This window comes from Callospermophilus lateralis, chromosome 8, assembly GCF_048772815.1.
Source record: "Callospermophilus lateralis isolate mCalLat2 chromosome 8, mCalLat2.hap1, whole genome shotgun sequence".
Taxonomy (NCBI): Eukaryota; Metazoa; Chordata; class Mammalia; order Rodentia; family Sciuridae; genus Callospermophilus; species Callospermophilus lateralis.
The window spans coordinates 117,851,254-117,876,726 of NC_135312.1; the positions used below are offsets into that span (position 1 = coordinate 117,851,254).

At 34.6% G+C, this 25,473-nt stretch overlaps 1 protein-coding gene across 1 annotated transcript; it reads right to left on the bottom strand.

Annotated features, from left to right (window-relative positions):
* Positions 1–153: 153 nt before the first annotated feature.
* On the bottom strand, positions 154–25,000 carry Tmem184c (transmembrane protein 184C). Its single transcript, XM_076864607.2, has 10 exons — positions 24,351–25,000; positions 17,727–17,857; positions 17,593–17,629; positions 16,167–16,372; positions 6,715–6,789; positions 5,432–5,525; positions 3,367–3,479; positions 1,791–1,890; positions 1,159–1,330; positions 154–914 (listed from the first exon to the last, which is right to left on the bottom strand). Exons 1-10 carry the CDS (start codon positions 24,567–24,569, stop codon positions 649–651), a joined length of 1,413 nt encoding a protein of 470 aa, XP_076720722.2. The 5' UTR covers positions 24,570–25,000; the 3' UTR covers positions 154–648.
* Between the last annotated feature and the right edge of the window lie 473 nt (positions 25,001–25,473).

The following is a 25,473-nucleotide window of genomic DNA, read 5'->3' on the forward strand; positions in this document are numbered from 1 at the left end:
ATAATCAAGACCACTCAGCCAAATTTACATTTGCTGCCACTTTTAATAGCACTGAGGAAAAATTTATTTCATTTTTTTGATCTATGCCTCTAATCAAAACATTTTTGTTAAAGCATTAGGTTTAAAGAACGAGACATAAAAAGTTGCAGAAAATAAATGATAAACTCTTCTTTATTGAAAGACATTCAGTTGGGAAGTAGAGAAATAATTGTTAGGTAAGCTTATATGGCACATGATTATGATTAAGTTCCACTAATTCATATTTCTGAATTTATGCTTTCTGTCCAGAGCATTATATTCATGCAGCAGTAGTAGGAAGCACTGATTTTTAAATTTTCTTCATTTAGGTCCATCCTCTAGATAATGCAGTGTAACATCAGGAGCATTTTAGCTGTAGTCATCTTCTACCATTTGAGTATGTGATGTTCTAATGTTCAGAAATCAAGTCTAAGTCTAGGAAATTTAGACTGATTATTTTGTGATATACAAAACTCAACATGTATAAATCCAGTAGTTGTACCTGGTTTTCCCCTGTGTTTATGTTGAAATTTTCCATCATTTATGGCTTGTCCCAAGCACAAAATCCTGAGCCAAGGGATACCAGGTAATAGAATAACATGGTTGAAGCAGTTTGCTTTTGCACACTGTTCAGGAGTGCATGGATTTATCTAAAGCCTCTTTTTTCTCTTCTGTAGCATCTTTAAGTATTTCCTCATTTATCTTAGCTGTAGTAGGTGTAGTCTGTGGAGTCACAGTGTGTCCAAACCCTTGGTAGTGACCCATAGGTGAAGGTGGCATAGAAGAAGCAACAGAAATTGCATCTTGTGATGATGATGATAACAAGCTTGTGTGTTCATTTTGATCTTGATCCTCAGGAAAAAATTTTTTCCTAGGATGTCCCCTGACTGTCCGTCCTTTAAAGTAATACAAAAGATTTCACATTAGCCAAAAAGTATTTTAACCATTATAAACTTACCATCATAAAAAAAGCTCCCCACTACCCCCTTTTTTTCCTCTCCCCCCAATTTGAAGGGCCTGTACCTCGTTACTGCTTTAAATGGTTTTCTTTCTTTCATTTCTTAAATAACTAGTAAATGGCCTAAGTAGGAGAACTACAATAATCTACTTCTTCAGGAGAATTAAATGGCTGGTACTTACCAACATGTCTCACTTGTTCAGAAATGTCATCTCTGATATCTGAAACATCCCACATGGCCAGAAAGGAATCAAAGCATGAGCCCTCTTCTGCTTCTTGGACATATGGTTTATATGAGAATGTGTAGTGATGAGCAATAGCAGCAAGGAACATCTCAATACAGATAATAAAGTCCTATAACAACAACAGCAACAAAATTAGCCATCTTTTTACTTAATCTACTTTTATAAACTGCTATTTTGCTCCAAGTAGTTTTGAAAAGTATGTTAAGTATCAAAAATTTTTACCCCCAGATTATATACATTTGTCCATTTTTTCAAAAAATACTACCTCAGACAAATATTTCTCAGCAGAGTACATTGTATTCTCAATCCACCACCCAAGGACTAAGAGGGAAACTGCAGAAAGAAATGGACTAGAAGGATCAAAAACCAGGTTTTATTTCTGGTTCTGTTACAAATTGGTAATTGCAGCTGTTTTCTCCAGGGTTTCCCTGTTTCCTCACTTGTCGAGTGAAGATAATAGTCATGGCCCCATAGCCTGTGTGTCGTAGTGTTATGTGAGATTATATATAAAAATGCTTAACAAATAAATAGTGAAGTTCTATTGGGTTCAGAGATGAAGCACTACTTACCTGGAGTCCTGTGGCCACGGCTTCTACAGTTTGCCATTCCCATGTATGCTTTTCAGAAATAACGCCAACTTTTACCAACAAAGCAATAACTACTGCTTGCCTATATGTTAGGAAAAGGTAAACGCCAAATCTATATCAAGCATAAAACGAGCAGTTGTTTTAAAAATATGCCATTTAAAAGTTAAAATCCCAGTGCAACCTGTGGACCACCACCCCTTACCTGCACATATAATATATTCCTCAATAAACTATATTTAATACTTGTTTCCTTTACAGATTTACTCTTCATTTAGTTTTATCTGATGAATTTGGGTTACGTATTCTCAGAACTTTAGTACTTGGTTTACATATTTTTTTGTTTTGAAAGTACATATGAATAATTAGATTTTAAGTCCTTTCTATACCTAGACAGTGCCTAACACCTTGTAAAATAGGCACTTAAGATGAAATAAAGGACAAGCAGACACTCAAATGTTTGCACATATATGAATTATTTAAGTTATTCATAAAAATAGTAATTTTTTTTTTCTTTCTTGGTACTGGGGATTGAACCCAGGAGAGCTTTACCACTGAGCTACATCTCCAGGCCTTTTTATATTTTATTTTGACACAGGGTCTTACTACATTGCTTAGAGTCTATAGCTAAATTGTTAAGCCCCACTTCAAATTTGTGATCCTCCTGCCAGCCTCCCAAGTTGCTGGGATTACAGGTGTGTAATATAGCATGCCTGGCTAAAGCAATAATTTTGAAGCTAGTCTTGTATGAAGGATTAAAGCCAGAAACAAACTCAGAAGGGGTCTGACTTAATTAGGGAGTCATGTTGAGCACTTCAAGGATATCTAGAGATAATGCCCCAGGTAATTTCAGCAGCAAAATGAGACAAGCTTTCAGGGATTTACACACAAGGATATTCAGTACTGCTTATAATGGTGAAAAAAGTTAGGGACAATCTAAATAAAAGGCTAACAAGTTACCTACACGATAGAATACTAAGCAAAAATAAATAACCCAAGCAACAATGATAATTATATTTTTCTTTACTGACAAAAGAAAAAACAATGACCATACTGTTGAGTTCCACAAGGTTTTACAGTATCAAACTATTTCTGTGGAGTTTTATATACTACATATGCATCAAAATGCTTATTATTTTTAGCAGTGGAATTTTATGGATTTTTTTTCCTTTTTGTATTGTTTCTATTTTGTGTATTTGTTTCTAGGACCCTATTTCCCACCATTTTACTAAACAAATCATGTATAGTTTTGCCTGGTATTTTAAAGAATACTTACTGATGAGCATTTCCTCCCATCACTAAGTATTCTATGTCAGGTTTTTTTATTTCTTTAGTATTTGAGATATTTAGGCCAAAACAAATTATTTTCTTCTTTATGTTATAATCACCATCTGATTATTTCTTTATGAAACTCCTAGAAGGGCTAAGGGATGAACTTCTGTAAGGTGAATAAAGACATTTTTTAATTTATTTGCATGAACACTATTTTAAAAATCCTCCCTAATTGACAGTTTTATTGCCCTTTAAAAAATGAGAACATTTAAGAGAAAACAACACTTACCAAAAAGAAACAAAAACCACCAGCTTTACACAAAGAAATTTGCCAACAGGTTGGATAGGACTCAGTTCTTCCTTTAGTACTTTATAAAACAGCAGGAGACAATACATGGCAAACTAGAAATAAGATCAGCATTTAAGCTTCCTCAGTAAGAAAAACTATAGTAAGGAAACATTCACAGTATAAACCAGAGACCTAGAAAAGAGTAATGTTTTAGGCAAAGTTTTCTAGACTTATTCTAGTTTTAGATTAACAACAGACTTGAGGAACCTACACTACATGAAATTTCTCAAAAGAGATCTATAATGTCTCTCTGAGAATGTTTTTAAGTATTCACTTACTGGGTGTCTGTTACAAAGAACAATAAACAAATGCCTAATGTGAATGGAAGAAAAGGTTCTTGGTCAGTCAAAATAAAAAAACAATCTGTAATTTCTTTGTTTTGTTTTGTTTTTGTAATGCTGGGGATTTAACCCAGGGCCTTACATATTAGGCAAGAGCTCTACCACTAAGCTATATCCCCATCCCCTTGTAATGACTTATGTAACATAGTACGTACTTTATAAAATAAAGCACACATTGCAATTTCAATAAATTTATGACTACAAAATCTGAAAATAAATAATCAGAAACAATTTTTCTTGCAGGCAGTATGCTAGTCCAGTCGAATTTACTTTTTAAAATAATAAATGTTCAAGATTTATTTTAGAACTCAGTTATAATAACTTAGTATTTGAGTAACAATGAACTTTTCTTAAACATTTAACTTTTATGGAGGTAGGAATGATAGTAGAATGAATCATATTTGTGTAACTCTAAGTCATATACAACCAGTTGAATGAGAAGTTATACTCCATTTATGTATGATGTGTCAAAGTGCACTCTGCTGTCATGTATAACTAATTAGAACAAATAAAAAATATATTAATTAAAATTTTACTTTTTCCTGTTGAATTATAAAATGTGGATTTTAAATATTTTAGAACATGAAAGTAGTAAAGGAAGGATAAAAGTTACTCAGACTCCTATCATCCAACCATTTTTTTATACATCTGATTTTTATTTTTTTAATATCCAATGTTGGGGATCAAACTCAGGGCAAGGTCTAACAAATACTAGGTAAGTTCTCTATCACTGAGCTATATCCCTAGCTATAGGCTGGTTATTAAATACTTGTCATAAACTAAATATAAAACTGTGTTGCCTAGCATTATCTTTTCACTTTACTATGTAACTTCTCCTGTTTTATAAGGATTATTTTTCATTACTGCATACTAGTTTGTACAATGGAAAGACCATAATATATTTAATCTGTTCTTACACCAGGCTTTGGATTGTTTGTAGCCATTTGTTCTAATAGGCTTTCATACTAAAGCCAAAATACTTCTGACCATTTCTTTATAATAGAGTCCCAGAAAAAGATTTCCAATTAGTGGTCACAAAGAACATGTCAGGAAGCTCTGGACACACAGACATTTAATTTTTATTCTATAGATCTAATATCATATGTGCATCCACTGCATCTAAATTATTTTGCTGACCGCATTAACAAAAGATTTTAAATAAAATGCACATTTTACGCTCACAGGACAAGACAGATATGTCTTTACAGTATTTCTGGAACATCATTCATTTTTAAAACTTAGCAGTCTTAAATTTCCTTTAATTCCAAATACATGATGTCAGAGAATTTTATTGCCCTATTTTAAATTAAACCTTCTACTGTCTCATAACATTAGACATTTTCTCTCACTGAATAAGCCTGGTATATGTGTTTGTGCACTTTGTTTTATTTACTAAGGGAGTCTCATACTTTTGTTTATGACATACCCACATAGCTATGCAATGAGAATCAGAGATAAATGAATAATCATGATCAAGAGGCTATGGTAGAAGTCTCCAAATAATTAACAAAGATATCTTTACATTGAATTTCAAGTATTTTTTTGTATAAATTAATTTTAATGATTAAAAGGAAGCAATTAAGCTTTATTCCAAAAAGAAATTGTGCCAAAAATTTAATTATATATAGACTAATTTAGAATTAAGAAAATGAGTATTTACTTACCAATTGTGACATGTTATTTATTATAACCAAATAAGTCCATGCGTTTGAAAAGCTGAAGTTTCCTTCATCATATATACCAAGCAGCTCACAGATTCTAATAAAATGGTAAAAATGTGACAACTTCATGATTAATTACATCAACATGTATTTTAAGTACAATGATAGAAATACTTAAATACAGAAGTCAGTTTATTTGAATTATCCTCTAAATAATTACTTGACTTTGGTCACAGAATTGGTTGAAAAATGAAAAGAAAAACATTTTTCTAGAAATGTTACATATGATGAATTCCACCAAATTGTAGGAAATACAAAATAAGACCCATACATTGAACTAGGAAGAATAATCATTAAATAAACTAGTGTTAGTTGGCTAAATCATTCCTAGCTCAAAGGCAGAATAAAGAATTGACTTTTTCTTTCACCAGTCTGTCTTTCCATCTTTTCTTTGTGATTATATAGAATATAAGGACTAGGAGATAAAACATACCTGCTTTACATTATTTGTAGATTCTTAGATATATATGGAATAGTTTTGCTAGGCAGCAAATATACTTCATTTTTACCTCAAGTTCTAAAGAAAAATATGATTTATTTTTGGAAGATAGGATCCCAATATACTGTAAATTAACTATGTAGGAAGCAAATTCATGTAATTGCCTAAAGTAGCATGCTTTAACTTTTTTAAAAAAATATTTTTTTAGTTATAGGTGGGCACAGTATCTTTATTTTATTATTATTTTATTTTTATGTGTTGCTGAGGATGGAACCCAGTGCCTCTCACATTCTAGGCGAGCACTCTACCACTGAGCCCCAACCCCAGCCCCAGGCCCAGCCCCAGGCCCAGCCCCGTAGCATGCTTTAACTTGATGCATCAGTTTCTGTAAAGCTGTGTGAACATTAATGTTGAAAAGGAAATACGTTTTTCAAAAAGGTTTATAGTATGCTCTAGAAGATGTAAATCCTATGGTGAGTGCCTATAAATGGTCACATTATTTAACAGAGTAGGGTTTTTCTAATTTGTGATTTTTAAAGCAGCCTAGATTTGCATCACTAAAATGTAAAGGGCTGGGGTTGTAACTTGGTGGTAGAGCGCTTGCCTAGCATAGGTGAGGCACTGAATTTGATCATTGGCACTATGTAAGAACAAATAAAGAAACAAAGGTCAAATTCTTTTTAAAATAGGGTAAATTAATATTCTGTTTTTCTATTTAGTTTTTTCCACATAAAAGTACAGGATTAAAAAAAAAGCATGTTTGTAAATGTAAAATCTGTGTACTTACAAAGCAACGATGGTGGTAAATGGTCTGACAACTGTGTACTGCAGTACACCCAGTTTGCACCTAAATAGCAATACTCTGAAAAAGAAAATGACCTTAGTATTTCAACTACTCATTTAAATACTATCAGAACATCCTCAAAGCCTACAAATTAAAATGGCTTTGATAAATGACAACATATTTATTTTTAATTCCTCCAATTTTGTCATCCTAGATGGCAGCAAACAAATTATCTCTGAATTATTATAATTTCTGAAATTATTAGACAAAACATTGTCTTCTGAAAAATCCCCTTTTCTGTACAGTCTCAAATTCCAGAATAGTGCAAAAAACAAAAGGAATAGAAGTGGGTCCCTGCTATAGTTTGGATTTCAAAGTTCCCCAAAGGCCCAAGTGTTCAAGGTTGGTCTCCAGCTGGTGGCAGCCTGGGAGATGGTGGAAACTTTAGGATGCAGGGCCTGATGGAAGGAAATTAGGTCATTTGTGAGGTACCCTTAAAGAAAATGTTAGAACCTCAGTCTCTTCCTTTTTCTATTTTCTGGTTACCACTAGGTAAACAGGCCTCCTCTACCTTGTGCTCCTATGATGATATACTGTGCTGCTGTCCCAGGACCACAGGAACGTGGCCAAGTAACCTTGAACTGAAACCTCTGAAACCATGAGCCAAAATAAACCCTTTCCTTATTAAATTGATTATTCCATGAGGCTGGGGATATAGCTCTGTCTGTAGAGTGCTTGCCTTGCATGCACAAGGCCCTGGGTTCAATCCCCAGCACAAGAAAAAAAAATTGATTATCTCAGGTATTTTGACAGTGACAGCTAGCTAACACAGTCCCTTTTTGTCTAGGAAAAAAACTAACGAATTATGGATGTGTGTGCAAGCACATCAGCATATGTGAATGCATGTTTAGAAAATTATTTATCCTTAAGGGATACTTAGGATTTGGTTTCTTTCCAACAAGTTTGGTTTAAAATATTATTACAGGGAGTAAGTATCACTGTTTGAATACTCTAAAAAGGCAAAAACAAACATCCTGTTTAAAACAGTTGTTAAAGATATAGTTAAGTCCACACTGCACACTACAAAGGACTTTAAAAAGTTATCCCCAAAATGATGCCTAATTTAAAGTTAGATTTTAAGTAGCCATGGTAAAATTGAGACTTTTAATCAGTGGTAGAAAGACTAGAAATAGAAAATATAATTTCTAAATCAGCCCTGAAGGAAAACCAAATAAAATCAGAATGAGAAAAATAACAACAAAAGACTACCAGTGGGATCTAATAGCACCAGGAATGAAACAAATAGCTACAACTGCCACAAAAATGAACATTTCATAATGGGTACAATCATAAGACTAAAATTATAAATAATCTAGGATTATAAATACAGCTTTGCCACTTAATGAGTTATGAAAAAGCTTTTGGTTTTCAAGGTTATTTTCTTTTATATTTTATAACTGCAAATAACAATTGTGAACCTATAACAGATTAACATTTGTTAAATGCAGATGGTGTAATACAGATATTTGTTATACTATCTCAAAATAGTAAATGAAAAAAATACTTTGAAAAAGAGGCTAAAGTCAATTGGATTCCTGAATTGGAAACTAGGAAAGAAAAGGACTTTAGTGGAAAAACTTGGGAAATCTGAACAGATCCTGTACTTAAAAAGAGTACTGCACCATTGTCTCTCTCTCCCCTAAAGCTGGGATATCTTTTTATTTTGTCCATGGACATCGAACTCTAGGATCCCTGGCCTTTGGACGCCAGGCCTAACCAGTGACTTCCCGTATTTATGCAAATATTATGCCATTTTATATAAGAGACTTGAGCACCACAGATTTTGGTATGGGTAAGGGTTCTGGGACCAATCCTTCAAAGATACAAGGGACTACAGCACTATATATTCTATAAGATCTGTCTCTTGAAGAACTCTAATATAATAAATGAACCATGATTATGTAATATAGGGGGAAGATAGATGAGGATATATTGGAAATATCTGCCCTGTCTTTGCAACTTTTCTGTAAGTCTAAAATTATTACAAAATAAAGTTTATTTAAAAAAATATAATCAATGGAAAAGGGAAAGAAATTATAGTGAAAAAAATGGAAAACAAAAAGATAAAGATAGCAAGATATAAATGAACCTATAATAAATGAACCTATAAGTAATCACAAAGGCCTAAATTCCCTAAAGTGATATTTGAAGATTAGAATTAAAAGCCCCTGTGGACCTTTTTTTTTTTTTTTTTTAAGAAACTAGAATTTTAATTCATTAGTACATGGAAGGGATGTAACTAATACGTCCAGCTAATATTAAACAAAGGAAAGTTGGGAAGCCTGGTAATAGACAAAAATGACTTTAAGACAAAAAACAAAACAAAACAAAAAAAACCCAAAAACAACAATAACAAAAAACAACCAAAAAGTCCCAGAAAGACTATTTAAAATGTAAAAAGTTAAGGCATAATGTTAGAAGTTAAATTCATGGGTTAAAGTAATCTCAAACATTCATGGACTACTAAAACATCACCAAGGGCTGGGATTGTGGCTCAGTGGTACAGCGCCTGCCTAGCATGTGTGAAGCACTGGGTTCGATTCTCAGCACCACATTAAAAAAAAATTATTTAAAAAATAGAGACATTTTTAAAAAAAATCACCAAAATATAGAAAGTAAAAATTGAGAAGTACAAGAAGATATTGAAAAATTCATTATCAGCAAAAGAATTTAAGAATCACTTTTGGTACCTGATAGAAAAAGTAACAAAAATCAACAGAGACAGAAACACTGAAAAACAAAATTGACTTCATGAACATCTAGGTATAACATAGCAATCCACTAATAACATATACATCATGTTCAAACACAGAGGATAACCTTTATAAATACTGATTATGAACTAGAAACCATGAAACAAATCTTAATGAGTTCCAAAGACTGTCTCATAGTATATTTTCTGACTGCAGTGAAAATAAATAAAAGAATAAGCCAAAGCAAAATGCTCATGTTTGGAAAGTTAAAAACTCCAAAATAACAAGAAAAGAAGAAATCTCAATGAAAATTTGAAAACCTTAAACTAAAACATAATGAATATACTAAATAACAAAATCATGGGATTCAGTAAATATACTATTTGGGGGAAAATTGAAGTCATTTGCAGTATTAAAGGCTGTGAATTAATGAGCTAACAATCTAACATGTTAAGAAAAGAACATAATAAATGAAAGGAAATGGCAGAAAGCAAATAAAAATAAAACAGATATCAATGAAATTGAAAACAAGCATAATACAGTGAGAATGAACAAAGCCAAAAGTCAGTTTTGAAAATAGTAAGACATAGGCAAACTTCTGGCAAGACTGAGCAAGAAAATGTATGAATATAGTTCCTATTAGAAATGGAAGGAAGGGCTGGGGATGTGGCTCAAGCGGTAGCGTGCTCGCCTGGCATGCGTGCGGCCTGGGTTCGATCCTCAGCACCACATACAGACAAAGATGTTGTGTCCGACAAACACTAAAAAAATAAATATTAAAAAATTCTCTCTCCCTCTCTCTCACTCTTTCTTTAAAAAAAAAAAAAAAAAAGAAATGGAAGGAAGGTCATAATGACAAATCCAAGCAATTAAGAGGAGACAAATCCAACGATTAAGAAGATATAAACTAATAGACATTCCTATATTTTAAAACTTTGTGTTCTGCCTAATTCCCTAAAACTACAATTTTCTAAAAAAAATGATTCCAGAAACAACAGGCAGCCTAAAGTTCTATAATTGTCTTCTCACAAAGAAAAATTCAGGTCCAATCTTTGTAGACAGAGTATACAGTCTCTTCTTATGATATACAAACAGAGTCAATAATTTCTATTCATCCAGTATAGACTGCATATGAAAAGTAACACAAGATCAGCAAAAGAATCTTATTCATCAACATAAATATAAAATTTCTAAACAAAATATTAGCAAACCTAATCTAGTATAAAAGATGTATAAAAGGTAATATATCATAACCAATATGCAAATGAGTTTTAAAAAAAAATATCTTTATTTTGTTTATTTATTTTTATGTGGTGCTGAGGATTGAACTTAGTGCCTCACATGTGCGAGGCAAGTGCTCTGCCACTGAGCTACAATCCCAGTCCCTGCAAAGGAGGTTTTTTAAAAAATTTATATATATATATATATTTAGTTGTAGGTGGACATAATGTCTTTATTTTACTTTATGTGGTGCTGAGGATCGAACCCAGGGCCTTGCACATGCTAGGCTAGAGCTCTACCCCTGAGCCCCAGCCCCACAAAGGAGTTTTAACAGCAGAAAAACCATTATTCCAATCCACTGTATTAACAGACTAAAGAAAAAAACCTGATCATCTCTCTAAGTATAAAAAAGCATTAGATAATATTTAACACCCTTAGAAACATTAAATTCAATTTTGAAGTTTCATAAGAATTCACTTTAAAATCAAGAATGAGACAAGAATGTCTAGAGATATCAAGACAGTAAGAAGAAAAAGAATATATGACTTATAGAACTGAAAGGAGACAGATACCCAATAAGCAGATGACTGTCTTCCAGAGAACTTAAGATCTACAAAGAAAATTTCAAAAGATTTTTGGACATAATATCAATATGCAAATATAAATTGCTTTTCTACACTACACACAGGTAGCAGTTAAATAACATTTTAAAAAGATGTCCTTTATAATAGTAATAAAATGTACTTATAAAGTCAACAAGAGATGTGCAAGACTGTTGAGAAAATTAGACTTAGAGATTAAAAGCACTGAATAAGGCTGGGGCTGTGGCTCAGTGGTAGAGCACTTGCCTAGCATGTGTGAGGCATTGGGTTCGATTATCAGCACTGCATATAAATAAAAGAATAAAATAAAAGTTCATCAACATCTAAAAAAAATAAAAGCACTGAATAAATGGAAAGCTACACTATGTTCATGAATAAGAAGACTCCAAAATCATAAAGGTGTCAATGTACTAAGAAGTGACTTTAATTTTTTTTTAAAGAGAGAGAGAGAGAGAGAGAGAAAGAGTGAGAGAATTTTTTTAATATTTATTTTTCAGTTTTTCGGTGGACACAATATCTTTATTTTTATGTGGTGCTGAGGATCGAACCCAGTACTCCGCGCATGCCAGGCGAGTGTGTTACTGCTTAAGCCACATCCCCAGTCCAGAAATGACTTTAATTTTAATAAAGAAAACCAAACATAGGCACTTTCAAAGAACTTGACAAACTGATTGTAAAATAAATATCTAAGATGCAAGAATAAACCAAAGCAATAGGGTTTGGGTTTTAAGGTTTACTGACAATAACAACTAATGTATGAAACTGGCTCAGGGGGATAGAAAAGTTAACTACCAAATGAGGAAAAAAAGACCTGTACTTATGAAACTTGATATATGACAGAATGAGGAAGAAGGAAGATAATGGTGCCGGGCAGTTATCCAATAGTACAAATGAAACAGCATTCCTACCTCTCAACATATATACAAAACAACAACAACAACAACAAAAAAAAACAACACAACAACAAAAAAAAAAGCAACTTAAGATAGATTTAACTGTTAAGTCTTAACAGCAAAAATTGAAGTGTTTAAAAAAGAACACTTTTTTAATCCTGAGATGTGGATGGATTTTTAGAATAAGACCCTGACAAAACTAACTATAAAATAACACTGATAAATTCAAGCACATTAAAATTAAAAAGACACAATATTTATCAAAAGATACAATGAAAGTGCCAAAGTATATAAAAAACTGAAGATACTTTTAACACATCAAAGAAGGCATGGTAAAAATGTTTAAAGATCCCCTATAACTCTGGGCTGGGGTTGTAGCTCTGGTGAAGCTCTTGCTCAGCACACATGAGGCACTGGGTTCAATCCTCAGTACCACATAAAAATAAAAAATAAAGGTATTAAAAAACAAAACAAAACTGTTATTCTACAATACAGATAGACACCCATTTAAAAAATGACAATACAAGCATTCTTTAGAATTGGAAATACAAGTGAATAACAAAGCTATGAAAAGATATTCAACCAGCTTACTAATCAAGAAAATCCAGAGTAAGACAATAGTGGTATAGCACTGTGCATCCTTACGATAGGCAAACATAATGAAGTCTGGGTAATTCCAAAAGCAGGTACAGATGTGATTCATCAAAACTGTTCTATGATGTTGGAAGGACAGTAATTAAGCACACTTCATGTGTTAGTCAGCTTTTTACTGCTGTGACCAAAATACCTGACAACTACTTAGAGGACAAGAAGTTTATTTTGGGCTCATCGTTTCAGAGGTTCAGCCCATGGTCAACTGACCCCATTGCCATTGCTCTGGGCCTGAGGTGAGGCAGAACATCATGGTGGAAGGGCATGATGAAGGAAAGCTGTCAACTGTGGCAGCTAGGAAGCACAGAGAGAGAGAGAGAGATAGGGAGAGAGAAAGTGGGGAGGGGGAAGATTGATGTGCCAGGGATAAAATATAACGTCCAAGGCATGCCCTCAGTGACCTACTTCCTCTAGCTATCCCCTACCTGCCTATAATTACCTCCAGTATAGTAGTCCTTTCAAAATATTAATCCACCAAATGGATTAATTGGCTGATCAGATCACAGCTCTCATAATCTAATCATTCACCTCTGAACACTCCTGCATTGTCTTACCCATCAGCTTTTTGGGGGACACCTCATATCCCAGTCATAACACTTCAGAAAATAATTTGCCATTAACTATCCAAGCTGAATAAAACCTAAAAGACCTAATATATACATGCCAAGGTACAAACTTAGAGCAATATTTTTCAATTGTGTCAAATTCAACTTAGTGGACTAAAACCCAATTTTATAAATAAGAGAGAGAAAGAAGAATAATAAGATGGGTTAGTATGATTTTGCGAAAATATCTGTCTGAATTACAGAAGTATAAATGTATTGAGTCCCTATTTCTCCACTCTCCATGAACTACCTGTATAAAATTGAATATACATTAAGAGAAAACTGATTGCATTCATTATTTATGTTGCAGAAATCAGAGTATGAAAAGCAGACTGTTGTTATCATCTACTGACTGCAAACTTTCCACGGCATTTGAATCTGAAAGTATTAAACATTCTACTGAAACAATTGCCTGGTTATCAAATATATTAATACCATTTATCTATTAGCGAGAGACGAGTAATCTAAACTGTATTCATATCTATCAGAATGAAAAGTTTTATTACTACTAAAACCACATCCAACCACACATGATATGATTCTGATAAACATTTTAAAGTTTTTCAAAGGCAATAAAACTTGAATTATATTGTGAATGAGCAGCTGACCATTAGTTATATTATTCAACCAGCAAGTGTCAAAATCAAAAGTCTCAGATAGAAATGAAGTCAACACAAAGAGATTTAATGAGAACAAATGTAACTGACTTGTTAGGAACAAATGAAGTGTACAGGCATGGAGTATAAGAATTTTGACTAGAGGTATCATTTATAAAAGCTTTGGAGTGAGTTTGAACATCTGCCAATTATGAGCCGGTTTGAAGAGGCAACTAGAGCTCCATCTCAGGTTCTTTATTTTATATTTTTATTTGTTTTTAGGTGTTTTATTAATAGAAGAGTCCTGGTCAAAGCTAAGCTGCCATATGATGTCATCAAATACATGGGATTACTATAATCTCTTATCTCTTTCAGCTTATACCTTTGCCCGCTTTTAATTCAGTCTCTACAAACCAGTTAATTTTTGAAAATCAAATATTCACAACAGTTCTTTGAATACCATCCTATAATGGCTTCTCATTTGATGAACTTACACTGAACACAGTAGAGACAAATTCCTTTGAACATTCTAGGGTCTCATCCTTGGCACTGTCCTTGGCTTGCTTTAAGTCAGTCCAGGTAAAGAATCCCATTAAGTCATTTTCCCCGACCCTTGACATTTGATCACCCTGATATCTGAATCAAGTTTCTCATCCTCTACTCTTGATATCTAAAAGCCCTTGGCCTGCTTTCAGCAAGAATACTATGAGTTCAGTTTAACAAGAATCTCCATATCTTTCAAGACTCCTCTTAATAATTCTGAGTCCAGAGACTACCTCAACCTGTTCTTTAGAAACAAATCTCCTTTTGTTCTTACATTCATAGCTGAGCAACAGTATCTCTTCCTTGATCCCCAACCTTTTACTTTCTTCTGTCTCTCATGGTTTCTGGTTAATTTTCTTTTACTGCATTTCCTGAAATAGGCAACTAAATATTTGTGTCTTCATTTAATTTCTAACCATCCTCATCAAACTGTTAAATTCCTGGGGTCTGGGTCTGTTTTGTGCACTGTGGTACATCTATACACCAAGGTGCTCAATACATATTTATCAATGAACATATTAGCAGCTAATTATTTCAAAATGCCAAGTAGTTCCGTTTCATTCCAAGTTAAGAAGAAACAGAATTTATCAGAATGTTGTACAAATGGTTCTCTACTGCATGGGAGGCAATGTGGCCATCCCTGTGTTTATGTTTATACTGATCACCAAACCCAAACCATTCCATTAACCTTGGCTTATAACATCCTCCTTGCTTCCCATCTACCGGTGACAAATCATACTGGTTTTTCAGTTGCATTTTCTTACTGTTTTCCTTTTCTTTTCCAATTTCACCCCTCTTTTTCAGTTTATATCACAATTTAACTATTGCAACCTAATTTATTTCCCCATCTCTTTTCTCTCCAATGTATCTTTAATAGTACTGCAAAATTAACCTTTTCAAACCACTGCTTTCAGATGTTGGCTTGCAAAAAAATATCTGGTGGTTCTTTTATGTAATAAATGTAATCTTTTTTGTGTGTGTGTGCTACTGGGGATTGAACCCAGGGGTGCTTAACCACTGAGCCACATTCCCAGCCCTTTTTTTTTAAAAAAATATTTTATTTAGAGACAGGGTCTTGCTAAGTTTCTTAGGGCCATGCTGAATTGCTGACTGGCTATGAACTCTAGATCCTCCTGCCTTAGTCTCCCAAACCTCTGGGATTACAGGCGTGTGCCACCATGCCTGGTTAATATACGCAATCTTAATCTCAACTTACTTTTCAAAATGCAAACTGTAAATGATATATGCTTTATTCTTCCTTTACATCCTACAGGAATAAGGCGAACTACCATGTCGCTAGAATAAACATTGTTATTTGTTTCCCCTATTTCATATCATACACTAATTAGTTGTGTGATCCTATACAAGATCTGCAGAGCTTGGTTCCCAAATGTGAAAGAATGGTTGGTGATTCAATGATTTCTAAGGTTTCCTCCTGCAATACACTGTTGAGCTTTTTGGGGCACAGACTCTATCTTATTTATTTATTTTGCCTTGTTCTTAACACAATGCCTTCCAAAGAACTGACTGGTACTTAAAAACTGCTTAAAACAACCAAAACAGTAAAGAATTAAAAGTTGAACATACTTACTCTCCCATAGGCCATGGTGGACAGCAACATAAAGGTGGAAAATGTTTCTGCTGATCTTTGGCTTCAAGGATTAATACCAGATTTGGATATCGGTTAGTTAAATAATTAGTAAGGAATCCCATAAAGTTGTAAATGACATAAGCTTCATAGCATTCTCTGCAGGTATCCACATATATTGCAATGCTGGGATATTTTAAAGCTATCCACTATGAAAAAGCACAGACATTAAAAACACAGCTGCAGCTTAGAAAAACATGAATTACTGCTTCAATAAGCTAGTTTTGAAACTTCAGATTTCACATACTTAAATTACACTCACTAAAACTTATCACTATGATGGCTACCAGACAATCTGAAATGAATTATTATTTTTGTGTGATAGGAATTGAATGCAGGGCATTGTGCATGTTCTACAACTGAGCTACATCCCCAGTCCTGTGAAACACATTTTATAAGTAATAGGCAACTTAGATATAAATAAAAAGTGTTTGCAGTAAATAATAAACATGAGGAGAGAAACTAAATTACTTGAGTTCTCAAATGTAATCTGAAATGTTTCTTAACATGATCACAGAAAATGCTGCTAAAGACTTTTTTTTAACCATCTAATCAAATTAGAGCAGGAGTCCTATCTACCACTGGGGAAAGTCTATTTATTTTTTGGTCCAAATAAAAGATGTAAGTAAAAAAGCCTAATAGTGAATCATATCTGCAGAATCAGCATCTGCAGGTTCAACCAATCATGGCTCAAAAATATCTGAAATAGCTGGGCATAGTGACACATGCCTCTAATCTCAATGACTTGGGAGTCTGAGGTAGGAGGATCGAAAGTTGGTAGCCAGCCTCAGCAACTTAAAACCACCTTATTTAGTGGATAAAATATTGATCAGATATTTACCTAGAAAAGAAATTAATTATTTTGGGATTCTGTCTCAAAATTAAAAAAAAAAAAAAAAAAGGGTGGGGATGTTGCTCAGTGGTAAAGTGCCCCAGGTTCAATATCCAGTATGACCCTCGCCCCACAAAATACTGACAAATACTGACACAAACAAAAAAACACTACTTATTTTATAGAAGAGACTTGAGCATCAGCAGGTTTGGAATCTGTGTGTGTGGGCTCCCAGAACCAATGGTTTGTGGAAACTGAGGTATGACTAAAATTTAAAGTATCATATTCCTTAAAAGAGTAAGGGCTACTAATCTGATATTTTAAAAGATAAAGAAAATAGATTTTGAAAAATTTAAAAGATTCATATTTTCATATTTTATTTTTTTTGTCATTAAAAACAAGTAAACCTTTTCACTTTTCTTATTAATTTAACTCTTCCTTGTCAATAATGTATTTTCATTTCCTGAAGCATTCTGTAATAAGCACAGTTAACATCATCAAAAGAGTTCTTAATGAGATAAAATGAAATATACTTACACTATCTAAACTGTATATGGGTACCATCCAAAGAATCCTATTTGGAAAGCAAAACATAAATTAAAAACATTTTATGTCATATTATGAAATAAATAAACACAACACAAGTAGAATCAAAATATATTAGGATTGACCTTATTATTGGTTTTTGTAGTTCAGGTTGTGTATAATGCACTAGGTGTTGCAGTATCACCCACAGCGATATAGGTATGGTCAACAGCAAAAAGATTCCAGCAATAAACCAAGCCTTGGTGTGTATTCCAACCTTAAGGAACAAAAGAAAACGTTAGTATGGATTCTAATATGAAAACTAAAGCGCTCAAAAAAATACTTTTATTTCTTAAATTTTCAATTGATTATCAACAGCATACCATTCCCCACCTCCTGCTTATTATTTGCCTTTTATGTCGGATTATTGTGTTTGGAGTTATGCAGAAGTTTAAAAATTTTTCTGCAAGTCAAATCTAAAAATCTTTTTTTTTTTTTTTTTACTTATTTCTTTCCTTTTGTACATACAAAGGTAAAAATCTACCAACACTTTCTTCAAGTTCTTGTTAAACATTTTAGTAAACTCGTATGTATGAAAACAGCAGTGCACATTTGTTGAGTGCTGTCAGATATTTTGCTGAATTCTTTACATATATTATCCGTATTAATCTTCTTAATTGATTACTGCCAAAAAATTGTGTTAATATGTATCACTTCTCTTATATACAACACTGTCTATTCAGGATATTATCATTCTTTAAAACTTTAATATCTTTTTTAGGGAAACATTTGATCAATATCTTATCTCCAAAAAGTTCAATTTCTAACATTATACTTGGGATTGAAAATCCACCTGCTGGTAAAAACACCCTTATTTGTATCCCTGTTCTATTTGGGCAGCACTAGGCATGAATATTACACTAACTTGTAATCTGGCCTCAAAGAGAGTGAATCCTTTTTTGTTTTATTTTAATCTTAAGGAAAAAGATATTCAGCTATTTTTGATACTTGAGGGGTTTCTGTAGTTAACAATTAAAATAGAATTGAAGCCCACAACTTTCAGTTTCATTGTTTTAAACGAGATTCTTTTCCCCCTTTAGGAGACAAAGATTAAAGTGGTAGAAAACAAAAATATGGAGTACATTTTTACAACAATGAGTTTCTAAATTAAAATGTGTAAAAAACTTGAAATGCAGATATATAGAGTAAAATTAAATATTCATTTTTAAAAATTGAGTATTCATTTTAATGATCTAAGAAAATAATAGCAAGCATATAGAGTTTCTCTATTACAAGGTAATATTTAAGAACAATATCACCAAATAGTTTTAATGCCCGTGTTTATTTTTGTGATTGTCTTAGTGCCAAAAAGTAGACTTAAAGGAGAATGAAGTGCTTGTGGCTAATGAAGGCCAACCATCCTCACAGTGTGCTGGAAGGAAGAAAGTTCTTTTTTCAAACAATCATAAAACAAATGACTAGAGAACTGACTCATTATAGTACAGTCATGCCAAATTTAAAAAATTCTGCATCAGAGTATCATTTTGACTGTGCAAGTGATAATTTAGCTTTAGAAAAACATTTGTCCACATTAATGTCATTAATTTGAATTATTGGTTTATATTTGGTTTGATTTTTATGTCATGCATAAATAATTTAACCTATTTAATGTGTGTGCATATTTAAGCAACATTACCATAGAATAAGTCAATATTAGTATCTGTAGAAATCAATATAATCACTACATTTATTTTAAATTTATATTTATCTAAATAATCTGTTCAAATTTGAGACACACTGATATGAAAATACCATTAACAATATCCTTTAACTTTGCAGTCATGAGTTGTTGTTTTGCTGTTTTGACTCACAAAATAAGGAGAAGTAGATTTTTAAAAAAATATTTGTTAATTTTTTAGTTACAGATGGACACGATATCTTTGTTTGTTTATTTTTATGTGGTGCTGAGGATCAAACTCAGTACCTCACTTGTGCAAGGCAAGTGCTCTGCCACTGAACCACAACCCCAGCCCCTAGAGTAGATTTTTTTCTAAGGTCATTTGAGGAAAGAAGAAAGAAAAAAACAAAACAAAACAAAACAAAACAAAAAACATTAAAAGTAAGCCTCCAGGAGTAAGTTAATTTTCCCTTGGCCAAATGCTTCAAAACAGAGTAAAGACAAATAAAGGCGAGTGCTTTCTGGGCCTAATCCTTCTGAAAGAAATAGAACAGAACTGAAAAAGACTAGCTCTCAGGAGCATAAGGATGAGCAGGACAAGGAAAAAAGTCTACAGAGCATGTGTCATCATGTATGCATCTAATTTATTTGACTTCAATTACACATACTTGGCCAAAGAGTGCAGGAAATAGTGTAAATGGTGCAGATGGTTCTCCTGCCATTCCAATAAATGAGTGTATGCCTCAATATGGGCATGGGATGAGCTACGTGAACCTCCTGGTTTTTAGAGTCTCAGCTCCCACTGGCTTTTCACAGTGTGAGCTTTTTGATTCTGGAGTTTAAAGACATGTATTTTTCACACAAAATGTCCTTAAACATAAGTCAAAGTATATCTAGTGCTCAAACAGATACCTGTAATGTTGCTTTAGTTGTTCAATTTGAGAGTTTACTTCCATAAGCTGCTACTGCACAAGAAAAAGAATTGTTGTTTCAATGCAATAATGATACCAATATGTTAAAAAAATCATAGTTGTAACTAGAGCAACTAGAGCTTATTGAGCACCTACTATTTTCTGGGCATAGTATTAAGAATTTCAGATACATAAACTTATTTAGTGAGAAAAGATGAAAAGGATAGGATATCATATATAAAACCCTGAGTACAATGTCAACTCAGCCACTTATTTGTTTCAGTTTTCACAGCTCTAAAATGAGGATACTTTCTCTATTTTGGGGTTTTTAAGAGAACTGAATAAAATTACAGCTAGCATTAAATCATGGGGACATGGTTCAGTGAGCATCTCTGATCATAAAGAAATATAAACCTTTTCTAAATCACACACTCCTCCTCCAGGTATTGTGCCATTCATTTCTCAGGTCCCCTCAGAGTCAAAATTCTCAAAAACAAACAAGCAAAAACAAAGTTTATTTTCCTTTCCTGATTCCACTTTTCCACCTCATATTCTTTTCTCAAATAACTCTTTCTGGTTTGGGCCCTTAAAACTCCACTGAAGGGCTGGGGCTGTAGCTCAGTGGTAGAGCACTTGCCTAGCATGTGTGAGGCAATGGGTTTGATCCTCAGCACCACATAAAAATAAAATAAAGGCCTGCTGTCTATGCACAACTACAAAAAATAAAATAAAAATTAAAAAAAATAATAAAAAACTCCACTGAGACCATTACTAAGATCACCAACAAGCTTCCCATTTGTGAAGAGCAATGGGCACTGCTGCAGCATTGGACATTGTTCACTGTCTTTCTTGAAGCAGTCTCCTGGCATTCACTTTCCCAATGGCTGCTGCTTTATCTCCTTTGTAAGTTCCTATTCTTTCCATATATCTTCTAAAATTGGTGCTAAGTCCTTTTTCTTTTTTGGTACTGGGGATTGAACCCAGAGTTTCTTTACCACAACCATTTTAATTTTGAGACAGGGCCTCACTAAGCTGCTAAGGGCTTTGCTAAGTTGCTGATGCTCCTCAAACTTGTGATTTTCCTGCCTCAGCCTCCTGAGTCACTGGGATTACAGGTGTGTGCCACCATACCTGATGGTACTAGGTTCTTTGCCATTTCTTCTTTATAATCTAGTGCATAGTTTTGAATACTATCTACATTCTGACAACTCTATTGAATGAACTGTGTCCCCTCCAAAATTTATATGTTAAAACCCTAACTCCTAATGCAAATGACAAGTTATTTGGAAATGGGAACTTTATGAGGTTAAATGAGGTGATAAGGGTGGAAATCCAATCTGATAGGGCTCGTGGCCTTATAATACGAAGAGACAACAGAGAGCTTTTTCTGTACCATGTGAGTATAGAGGAAGAAAGCAGCTATCCCCAACCCAAGTAGAGGGCCTTCACCCAGATATCAATCCTGCTGGTGTGCTGATCTTGGACTGCAAAAGTTTAAGAACTATGAGACAATAAATTCCTGTTGTTTCAGCCACTTGCTCTATGGTATTTTCTTCCTTTAAAAAAAAAAAAAATTGCAGGGCTGGGGCTGTGGCTCAGTGGTGGAGCGCTTGCCTAGCATGTGTGAGGCACTGGGTTCGATTCTCAACACCACATATAAATAAATAAATGAATAAATAAATAAAATAAAGGTCCATTGATAACTAAACAATATTAAAAAAAAAAGTTTGCATGATTCTGGGGATTAAACTCAGGAGCTAATCCCCAGTCCTTTTTATTTTTTATTCTTTATTTTTAGACAGGTCCTTGAACTTGTGATCCTGCCTCAGCTTCCTGAGTAGCTGGGATTAAAGGTGTGTGTCACCATGTCTGGTTGGTATTTTCTTCTGAAGGACTAAGTAGATTAAGACAGATTCCCATATTAATATCTGTAGTGCAACCTGTCTGAGCTCTAGCCTTGCACATTCAACTGCATATATTACATGATCATTTGAATGTCTCTCATTAAACTAAATATTCATAAAAAAATCTCAATTTTTCCATCTCAGTAACTGGTACCACCACTTACTCAGTTGCTCAGGCCCAAACGTCAGACTCGTCTTTTTCTTTTAGATGTTGATGGATCTTTATTTTATTCATTTATTTATATGCAGTGTGAAAATCAAACCCAGTGCCTCAGACATGCTAGGCAAGTGCTCTACCACTGAGCCACAACCCCAGCCCTCAGACTCATCTTTGGTTCTTCCCTTTCTCTTAGTCTCTTCTCCCTAATCCAATGTACTACCAGTCCTGTTTGTTTACTTCCAAGGATACTTCACATTCAGCTTTCTTCCTTCACTTCTGCTATCCTGATTTTGGCCATAAATCATCATATCCCAGCATCTACTATCTCTCAACTACCATAACAGCTTTCCAGCTTCACTTCACTTTATTTTCCACAGCAGACAGATCAATCTTTTGAAGTGGTGCATTAACCCTGCCCTCCCTATTTATTTCTCAGACCTTTTTTAGTTTCTTCCATAGTATCTTCTTCTTCTTCTTCTTATTATTATTATTATTATTACTACTATTATTATTTTGGTGGCTGCATTTCTCTTTACCACTAAGTTCATGGAAGGCAGGTTGCCATGTTTTTATATTTCTCACCCTATAATACACAAAACTTGATTCATCACTGAGACTCAATCATTTATTGAGTGTCAGTCATCTGAGCAGGAGGAGGAAGATAAAACTAAGCTTAATGTATATTGTAGTAGATGGGAAATCTTATAAAGAAAAATAAAGCAAGGAAGGAAATACAAAAAGTTGAGAAGAATCTTGTAGCCAGGTGACATTTGGTAAAGAACTGAAAGACATAAAGGACTAAGAACTTCTGGGTAAATGGCATTCTATAAAGAAGGAATGCAAAGGATCTAATGAAGGAGCATGCCCAGCAAGTTGAGTGAAGCTAGTGTGGTGGAAGCCCAGAACATGAGGAGAGAAAGTCGAAGGTAGGGAGTAGTGTCAGACCATGGGTCTTGATGGCCATAGGAATACTGGCTTTTGCTCTGAAGCTACAAGTGACTGAAAGGACACACTTATGGTGATACATTTTAGCTGATATTCTGGATGGTGTATTCAGAAGAGTCTAGGTAAGATGTTGAGAACTTGGCTCAGGGTGTTCTCTGGGATCAGAATTTTTCTTAACTGTTAGTGGTACTTAAAAATCCACAACTAAAGAAATCTTAAACTGGGAAGATGTTATACCTTTCATTAACCTTAAAAATAGTTCCTATACCATACACTAAGGAAATATTTCAAAGTAAGAAAACTATTTGTATTAAGACATTTATATATGCATTTTGGCAGACAAATTCAAATAACCTAAACATCTAACAAGTGAGAAATACTTAATATAGCAAAATATTATATCATCCAGTATGGGAAAGTCAACACAATATAATAGTGAACATACAGAACACAAATGTATAAAATACATGAACTATTTTTAAAGTTTCCAAAATAAAAAAGGACCTAAAATAGTCATGGTCTTGTCATAGCTCCTGTAAAATAAGTGTTTCTTAGTAAAGGTATAATTATATCTGATTTTTATTAACGCAGAATTTAAAGTTCAATATACATTTGAAAATAAAGCACATTTCTTAGGTTAGTATTTACCTGGGGGGTTTCCAGTTTGTAGTACTTTATTGATGTCACAATAAGAATATGACATCAAAAAATATACAAGAGACTTTTTGCAAAACTTTTGCTTTGGTTAGGAGCTAACTTCAAAAGTAAAGACAAATCACAAAGTCAAACCAACCAGAATCCTTTAATTCAGGAAGCTAATTAAAAGGTAATAAAATCTGATACATGGTTTTCAAGGTAGTTTATTTGATGGTTAAGTCCAATACCTGAACAGCAGATCAGACTTTACGAATAAAATTACCTTGCTTTCAGGGAAATGATGAATTCTTGCAAAACGATGTTCTTCTAAGAAGCTACATTAACATATCCTGTAGCATGATTGAAAGAACAGTGAACAAATCGGGCAGGTTTATATCCAAAGACTGCTCTCATTTACATGGGATGGTTTTCAGATACCAAACCTGGGTGTTTAAGGTACAAAAGGGGGGAAAGTGTCTTTTCTCCAACCTTAGGTAGACGAAAGGATTGAGGCCGAAAGTACAGGACCCTCTTACCTCCAGTTTCTGTAATTCCCACACGCATAGGGGAACGGCAACGACTATGGACACCAGGTAGATGACCACAGCTAAAGGTCGAATCCACTGTCTCCAGTTCCTCCAGGTACACGTGCAAGGCATGTTTTCGCATAAACCAGATCCGCGTAGCGAGGAAAAAAAGCTCAAAGGAGATCTTAATACGGAGCCCTGCTCTGTGGTTGTTTTGTTAACTCGCATACTACAGAGAATGAGCTGTTAGGCGACTTTACCAACAGCTCGAGCCGCCTCCTCGGCCGGCGTTGTGCTTTCTGCTGCTCCTGATGCAACTTCGGCCGCTGAGGGTGCTACCACGGAGCAGTGCGGGCAGCATCCTTTCTTCCCCACCCCTCATCTACCCGGTTCTGCCCCGGTGGAAAGCCCGGGCGGAGCCGCTGCCCTCACCTGGGGATCGCCCGGAGCTCCGCCTGCACCATGGCCTGGAGCAAAGCGGCGCCGACCGGACCGGTCTCTAGGGCCCCCGCACACTCGGGTTCTGCCTGCTCGTTCTTTGGGGATCGAGCTTCCTCCCTCCCGCGCTCGCAGGCGTCTCTTCGCCCCACTCTGTTGGTAGACAGGGCCCCAGGATTTTCTCACTCACTTGCACGGGACATGCCCCTCCCCCGGCGGAACCCAAGGCCAAAGCAGGACTTTGGACTCTCTTCCGCTTCCGTCCCTGCTGTCTGAGGCAGGTGATTCGTCGTCAGCGCCAAGCTGGAACCGCCCCATCCGGGCCGCTTTACTCTTCCTGATTGGTCACCTACAGGGGGCGGGGCTGCTGCATTTGCGTACGAGGTTAGTAGGAAGAAAGACCTAGGAGGTGGGAGGCAGGTTGTGGTTTTCTGTGGTTCCTGAGAGGAATTGTGGAAGCTGCAGGAATTGTTGGACAACATTACATTCTTCTACCGGCCTTACTCCCGCTAAAAGAAAGCCCGGGTAAGGGACGGTTACTTTAAGGTCGAACTGGAAGACAGAAGGCTTTTTTCCACAGAAAAATCTCCGCCTCTCTTAAGAGTGAATTAGAAAGCCAGCTGGAATAAGAGGAGAACAAGGAAACCTCTGCCTAGTTTTCAATAAGATTTTAGAATCTAGGGGTTTGAAGAAG